The sequence below is a fragment of the Magallana gigas genome, chromosome 2 (assembly GCF_963853765.1).
Source record: "Magallana gigas chromosome 2, xbMagGiga1.1, whole genome shotgun sequence".
NCBI lineage: Eukaryota > Metazoa > Mollusca > Bivalvia > Ostreida > Ostreidae > Magallana > Magallana gigas.
In genome coordinates, this window is record NC_088854.1 from 50,525,200 (window position 1) to 50,533,564 (window position 8,365).

The 8,365-nt window shown below is 35.1% G+C and overlaps 1 protein-coding gene across 1 annotated transcript; it reads right to left on the reverse strand.

Annotated features, from left to right (window-relative positions):
- LOC105329831 (dopamine beta-hydroxylase) lies at positions 1-7,468 on the reverse strand. Its single transcript, XM_011431297.4, has 12 exons — positions 7,167-7,468; positions 4,761-4,907; positions 3,789-3,959; positions 3,316-3,399; positions 2,913-3,092; positions 2,580-2,682; positions 2,184-2,350; positions 1,811-1,993; positions 996-1,055; positions 450-577; positions 215-353; positions 1-121 (listed from the first exon to the last, which is right to left on the reverse strand). The coding sequence occupies exons 1-12, from the start codon at positions 7,440-7,442 to the stop codon at positions 26-28; spliced, it is 1,734 nt and encodes a 577-aa protein (XP_011429599.4). The 5' UTR covers positions 7,443-7,468; the 3' UTR covers positions 1-25.
- Positions 7,469-8,365: the final 897 nt, after the last annotated feature.

Below are 8,365 nucleotides of genomic sequence, written 5' to 3' on the forward strand. Positions count from 1 at the left end.
AAACGTAAACGATTTTATTACATTGTTATGGAATAACCCAGGGTATATCTTTGACACAGCCAGTACTCGCGGATTTGCGTGGGAGGAGAATTCTAGGAACAGATTTGGTGCTCCAGTAGCCCTGGGGAGAAACAAAAATTCCGATTTATAACAACGCTCTAATGTGACTAAGTATGAAAACTACGACTGGTCCAAGATTTTATAACCCCCTCACCGGAAATCGGACTCCACTCGATGTGTTACATTGCATAGAGATGGGAGCGTGTTGGTAGAGCTTCTGCAGTGACGCAACTTTGGAGGGAGTCCAGTCCACCGATTGGTATCTCTCCGCGACATCATCGGAATTCTGTGTTCTGGGCAATAAAAATAATATCAAGTTTTACCAGTTTATATGAATAACACGTCAGAATGTGAGAATATTGCGGTACATCGGACTTGGTGTTACTCACGCGTTCGCTAGCTGGAAGAAGCGATGTAGAGAGTGGTCCGCCACGGAGCTCTTACAGACCTCGAGCTGACAGCGAGGGTAGTAGTGTACATAGTTCACACACATCTCCTCCCGTATGGAGAAGCCACCCTGTAATGTATTAATGTATGTACATGTATATATAGCAATGTATAAAGCAACTGTGCATCAGTTTATTTGCAAGCATTTGAGAACTATACATACATAGGTCCGATAGTTATTTGAAGAATTACAAAAAAGACTGCTGGCAAAACGAGTATTTTTAGTATCTACTTATTACTACATGTATATGTAATTCAAAAAGCAATTATCTCCTCCCGTATGGAGGAGCCACCCTGTAATGTACGTGTTTGTATCAGTGTATAAAGAAGCCACACACCAGTTTAACTGCAAGCATTTGAGAACTACTTGCATAGGTCCAAGAATTATTTGAAGAATTTAAAAAAAAGACTTTGCAAAACGAGTATTTAGTATCTACTTATTTTTACATGTTAATGTAACTCCAAAAGCAAACAGAGCTAAATGTTACCAATGTTATCGATGATCTATTAGCGGTGCTGTCCACACAAGACGTCACAAGGGCATCACCCTGCAACAAAGTATACCTGATTATCAAACATATCTATACTGCATGTATCAAATCGGAAACTTACATGTGTTAGTTACGTCAATTTTAAGAAAGACGAGCATCAATATCCTGATTACAGTTGTCATAAACCAGGAAAAAGCGTGTACTACAACAAAATAACTATGACCTTGACCAGTAAGCTTTACTAAGTAACCTTGACCTCTACTGGCTTCATATTTTGAACATGATTGATTACAACTCTTTAAAATGCATTTGTTTATGTATCTTTCACAATTCTTATGAAACAATACGAACAAAGAATTCTGATTCCTCTTTGCACGCCATCTAGCGTTTATTCAGTGCACTGTTGTTTTGCATCGGTTATCGTTTGTTTTGCATCGGTGTCTGTTGATTTTGCGAAAGATGCTGTTGGTTTTGTTTTATCTGTTCCGTATTTTAATATTTAAAAAACTTTATAGTTTTTCGTTTTGCATAATCGTCTTTTTCACCATTTCCGCCGCCCATAATAATTGCAATGATAAAAACATCGTGATTGGTCAGTAATGAGGATCAGTCGTTACTAATAACTCTAAGGTCCATAGCACAAAACAATGATAGATATTTTGATTGTCCGATAGCAAATTATTCCAAAAGTGATTCACCTATTATGTACAGTATCTACAGCAGACACGACATTTATATTACAAACAATTAAGGTATTTGGTTTTAATGAAAATTATGGAAACGTTTATAGAGCAAATAGAGATCTGTTATACTGGAAGCACGTGCACGTGGCGAGGTAGAGTCCGGATTTCCTGGAAGTGTGGACTGTAATGGTTATCTCTGTTGAGTTCCGGAAGCTCGATCCCGGCCCGGAAGTGTTTTGTAAAGACCCTTTTCCCGGTCAGGTGAGTATGGAGCTGGGAAGCGTAAATTCGGATCCCATTCGGAGGCAAGGCCTAAAAGACAATGCGTGCATGTACATATGTAGCATGGATCCAGGAAAAAAACTAAGATCCATCTGATGCATTTAACCTTTTAACCTTTGTTTTAATCGTATAAAATCTACCCGACTCCCCCGGTCATTTCTTTTGAAAAGTCGTAGCAATAACAATAAAAAAAAGTCATATTTTCTCGATATTGACTTACTATGCTGGTACACTCTGGAATGCAATATCCCGGTAGTGTGAATGCGTTCTGGCCCGGGGGTATCGCCATTTTATTGGTGTACTCCAGCCCTAACTCCATGATCCCCGAGTCGTAAGGCCGCAAGTGTCTGGTCACACGAAACCGTATCCCCGACGAATCCTTCACTCCTGTTATTAGAGCGCACTGATTCATTGTTAGAAATTGCTTTGGTTTTATCAATTTCAAAAAAACTATTCCCAAATGATGCTTATTTTGGAATATTCTTTGGAGCGAATTACGAAACACGGAAACCTGAACTTTATGTATACGATAATCCTAGATTAATTTGATTGATTTTCGGTTTATGCAAAATATTTATATCGTAATGCCGTTCTTGTGCTTCCTGGTATACATTACCTGTTTTCAGTTTTGGGTTGTTGAGATGGACCTCCAGAAGAACGTAACGTGATAAATGCGGGCCACCAATAGCCGTCCCCGCCTCGTTAGGTAGATATATGGCCTTCATGGTTGTAGATGTGGGTGGAAATTACAATATTACTATTCAACTTTCAATATTTGGTAGACAATAATAATTCTTCATTTTTCCTTTTTTATCCCCATTTTGCAACGATTGAAATCAAATACATGTAACACTTGTACGTAAACTTAACTTTTAATATTTATACTTGACAGTGTCTTTTTGATTTCAGTAAATAATTGTTATTTTAGAAGAATAGTCTAAAGCTGTACCGATGCGCCCATTGCCCAGGCACCGATAACTTCCCGACACGCCTCTAGTTCAGGAGATTTGCCCTCAGCCATGCCCGGGCCGTTGTAAGACGTCACTTTTACCAGAGGGTCCACTTGGCAATGAAACACTTCAATGTGGTGAACAAATTCTTCGTTTCCTTTCGTTATTACCCCTTCATACTGCAATGATTAAAATCAAAACTCTAGAAAGTGAAACCCGGGTTGTATTTTTTCTCCATTTGTATGTATAGGAACTTTTTTTGCTTCCATACCATCAATAATACAGTCTCTACAAAATTCAAATTTCTTAATGAAATGCTAACTAACTTAATTCTTCTTTTATTTTTATCTATAATTTATATTATATTACATTATTTATTTAATTATTTTTTAAAAATCTGACCTGAATGACATGGTTTTTGGTGGGGAGTTGTGGGAGCTGGGTGACGAACCACCAATACGTTGTGTCTCGGGCCGGAATGGTTATCTGTGGAATACAATTATTTCATCTAACCGATGATTTTTTTTTCAAGTCTAAATATAATTTAATAATGTACACTAATATAATTTACAGCGCAAATTACGCGAGATGAAACATTTTCAGGAGTATTAGGAGGTACCATCCTGACATTTATCAATTACCATCGGCTAAATGCCTTTCTGAATTATTAATATTGAAAAGAAAGGTTTTATAAATACAAACCAATAATGATTACATAATCACATTGGGACACATAAAAAATTTAAGTGATGAATGGTGTATTAGAGATAATTTCAAATAATTTTTAATCGATTTTTAGACAAATATGTTTTTATTACCAACTGGGAATACATTACTGGAATACGTGACATTTCTAACGAAGACAAGAACCTTACGTTTGGGTTCAAGATGTCAAAGGACCAGGTATCTGGGGGGATGTCTGGCTGTGGTAGGTCGGGCTTCAGCAGCTGGACCCTCTGTAGACCAACTTTGACGGAGGACGGTAATTGTTGTCCAGGCTGTGGGGGCCCCTGCGTTACAGCAAATATCACGTGTGTGGTGCCTGTCTAAAGAAGAGGAAAGAGAGTTCCGAATGTCGCAGCCTGTGATTTTCTCCTTGCCTCTCTTTACTTCCAAATGTTGCGAAACATATATTTTAGAAAAAAAAGGAATGCAGCATCTGGGTTCGAAATACTAGAAATTATTAATAACTTAGCATGTGTTTTTACTGAAGTGAACGACTTTATATTTAAATATATATATTTTCCAGTGTCTTTAATTGTACGTCTGTGATAACACTACAAATCGATTTTGTAATGCATAGACCAATACATTTCATAAAAAGTTATTTTAATATAAATCGTACAAATGCTGGAAATTATCAAAATATAAGTAATAAGAAATCATTCTTTGAATATTATGAGGTGATCAAATACGGTCGATCGTGATCAAATCTATCATCGTTAACCTTATAATACTCGAAGAAAGATTCCTTGTTCCTTAATTATATTACATGTATATTAAAAAAGGAAGTCCAGTTAACAAAAAAAATATGTTTATGTTCATGCATTCAATTGTGCTATTCTCATAAAATTAAAGTTAAAATAAAAGCTGATATCTTGCAATGTGGACTCTTTGGAATTGTTAAGCTTTTAGATTTGTTTTGTAATTTGGTGGCCATGACTCCTAATTTACGTAAAAAAAAAAGCTGTTTAAAACGTCGTGTAAATCACAGGGAGGTGACGCGATGTTCTTTTTTTTAATTCACGGACCCTTATTGGTGTACATAATTGATTGTATTCCAGAAGAGGTCATGACTGGGTCTGGAAAACAAAAGGAGTGTTTGATGATGATTTATTTGTACTCACATCAATGGCGTAATCCATGGGATCGCACGTGTCAAATCGTCTGTGAAATCTCGCCAGCAATTTGTTGTTTCTCCATTCACCACTGGTTAATGCATAGTTTTGTCGAAAATCCATCCGTAAAATTCCATTTTTGTCAGTCCAGCAGTCCTGGTGATAGAAAAAAGGATGAAATCGAATACTGCATTATTTGTTTCGTCTAATTTTGACAAACAAATAACTTTTAAACTGCTTTGTTTTAGATCTATGATTTAAAAAAAAAGAATTTAAAACATAATATGCTTTATTCTACAACTGTTTCGACCTATTTATAATTATATTAGTAAAATGAAGTTCAATTATAGGATGATTGCGCTTTATTTTTTTTTCGTGTGGGTTATCTTTTTTTAAAATGTTTAATTTTGTTTTGTTAGCATGTTTTTTTTCTTTTCTTTTCTTTTTTGTTTGGTAATTGTAATTGTTTTTGGTTTTATTGTTTTCTTTTTTTTGGGGGGGGGGGGGGGGGGGGTCACCATAACCTTAATTTGGGAAGTTGTCTACAGAGGATTCGGGTGTTGTGCGGCCAAAATTTTACGGAACTGATTCGTGCTATTTCTGTGGACAATAAATATTCTACACAGTTCATTTTTAATGAAAATGAAATATCAAGTGTCAGATTTAAACCTCATTTATAAATCTAAGATATGAATGAAGAACTACTACGGATACGTAATGGCACTGATATTTTCCGAGCCTGCTGACCAATTCATCGACAATTTTTAAAAGTTCTTACAAGATTATATTTTTTTTTTTTTTGAAAAGGGTAAATATTTGAGGATAATGAGTAAAGGTTGGTTCTTTAAGTGCGATGCCATTCCCACAGTTACTGTGTGTATATACAATGTACAGATCATTTTCAGCTTACCATTACCCAACTGGAAACAGGTATAATATTATGTGAAAAAAATGTATATGAACAATTATCAAAATTACTACATCCAATAACAGATTTTGTAAAATTTACAATAAACTTGTGACAATCAAAGAAATGATTATTTAACTGTTTGAATACTTGTGATCAGTCCTGTACAATGACATTGGGATTCTTGAACTGGATGAAATACGTTACTTTTTGTGCTTAAGCCATGGACAATTTGTATGGTAGTCCTAGTAGTGGCTACATGCAAAAACGTAGGACTTTTTATTAATATTTGTTCAATACAATTTACAGAAATTTATTTGAAATAGGTTTTAAAACCCCACACAAAACAAAATATAAATAACAGTTAAAACCATGTTTATGTATGATTAACCCCTCTCATAAGATCGCATATTTTAGAAAGTTCATGAATATATACAGACTCAGAAATCATATGCATGAGTAAAGATGCGCAAAAGTGCTGTGTTTACTTTTGGGTGATGAAAACATACATATGTATCCTTAGAAAACAACGAATCACTGTTCATGAATTCGATGTTGAATTTTATAAGTTCAAATAGGTACTTTATATCAAAATAAAACGTATCTGTGTTCTTTTATTTTAAGACAATTATTTTGCATGGCAACCATTTGTTGTATTTGAAGAAAAAAGTATAAGTTTTATATTATTTTGGATTCTCTAAATGATTAAGGAATAGATATCATGTCATATCAAATTCTATGTTTAAAAGTGTCGCAGCGTAATTTTAAAAATTGAACCCCCCCCCCCCTTCCAATTGATTTTCCGTCTCTGGATTCCTTTTTTTCTATTTATGAATTATTTTGTAAAAGATTACAAGTTTTAGTTTCATGAACCACGACAAACGAATATCGAACAATATTGATTAAATAAGTTGAAACATCATATTTTTCCCGTTGTCTTATATTTTAACAATTTTTGTTTCATCATTATGCATATGCAATGTAAAAATATCAATTTAGCATGTATGGAACATTTGAATGCGCCCAGAACCCGCTGAATGGATACCAAATGTGTCAGGTTCTCTAAATCATTTGTAGACAATGTAAGATTAACTCGACTGTCAAATATATTAATAGAAATTATCGTTCAATTGTAATAAGTTTTCTTCTTTTGTTCAAAGCCAGTTTTAGATTATAGATTATAAAGGAAGAGAATCAGCTCTTATTTGATTACAAGTACTCTTGCAATCATAAAGTGTATCAAACTTCTACAGGTACATGTACGCCACATGCAGTTAATGAGTTATTGCTAGGACTAAGAACAACTAAAATAAAGTCACAGAAAAAAACGACAAAACATGTTTTACAAGGAAATCCTGGTTGGAAAAGCTTATTATTAGTTTAATTTCGTTCAGCAAACAATAAAACATGCTCTGGTGAAAATGTAGCTTGAGGGTCAGCATTTTCTCGAGACCCCCCCCCCCCCCACCCTCCGCCCCATTTCTGACCTTCTAAGATCTAATCCTTACCTTTAAGTTAACTTTGCCAAAATGGGTCCCTAAGACCGCCAAATCTGCCCCTGTCACGTCGCCGTAGTCGGAGAACCCAAACATCAGACCCTGGCCAGGCAAGACCGTGGCGCTCAGTTCGAAGTATATTCTGGCCATGTTGTAGTCTATCCCCCATCTTAAAACCAAGTTCGTGTTCACATCGAGTTCGACTTTGTATTTGAAAATTTCCAGCGAGGTGCCAGTTTGGGCAAAGAAGACCAGCAGTGTTATCGAGACAGAAGAAAAGGTCTCCATTGAACTAAATGAGAGAGATGGAGGGGGTCCTGGTTTTATACCGAGTGACAGAACGCACTTAAAATTAGTTATTGATCCCACAGTTAATCCTATATTAGAATTTAAGATAATGCAGTTCATCTATTGGACTTATCACCTCACTGATTGTTCTGCCAAGTCTCTTTCGTGTACCAGTGAACAACATATTAGATTAAGTTTTCATTTAATATCAATTAAAAAGAACATATTGTGGCGATTGCATGAATATTTTTCGATTTCCACTCTCTTCTGTAGTGAGACGTGTTGGCATTAAAATCTCAAATATCAAAAATGGTTTTTATTGCAGACACTTGATCGGAAACGCAACCTGAACATGTATAGGATTTTTACGTTTTTGACGCTTTTACTGCAGGGATTTCACAGTTTTAACCGCTACTTCAGGAAATCTCTGTTTAGCGGTTTAAAAATATTACAGACAGGTGGCGTGTACAAAAAAAAATTTGAATATGTATCGAGCATTTTATCATTATTTCTTTATTAAGAATAGAAATTTAGAACTTGTTTCTGATCCTTTTGATTAATCAATAAATTATGTTCAAAACAATAGAAATTTAACATCTCTGAATATATATTTACAGACGAAGGGTGGGCGTTAAAGACCCTGTAAAAATCGTGCGAACTTCAAAGAGATTCTTATAAAATTATTAAATCTATATACTTCAACAGTTTTGAATGAAAACTTGGACATCCACCTACTGTACGCAAAGGTCTCACCCAAAATACTGTATCGCAGAAGGATTTATTCCTTCAAACCGAAGCAATGTAAAACTTTTGCTCTAAATTGTGGCATGCGGTGAGGTGCACTGATCAAATCTTCAGTCTCTCTGTGATTTTATAGATAAAACATTGCATACGATACTAATCATTCAAAATGCAGTCTTTTG

Excerpts from the sequence above, each read along its gene's own strand:
- LOC105329831 (XM_011431297.4), bottom strand. The coding sequence starts at position 7,442 with ATGGAGACCTTTTCTTCTGTCTCGATAACACTGCTGGTCTTCTTTGCC. Across the intron at positions 3,093-3,315 it reads CCAAAAACCATGTCATTCAG|TATGAAGGGGTAATAACGAA; the intron begins GTCAGATTTTTA and ends TAATCATTGCAG. Across the intron at positions 578-995 it reads ATAGATCATCGATAACATTG|GGTGGCTTCTCCATACGGGA; the intron begins GTAACATTTAGC and ends AATACATTACAG.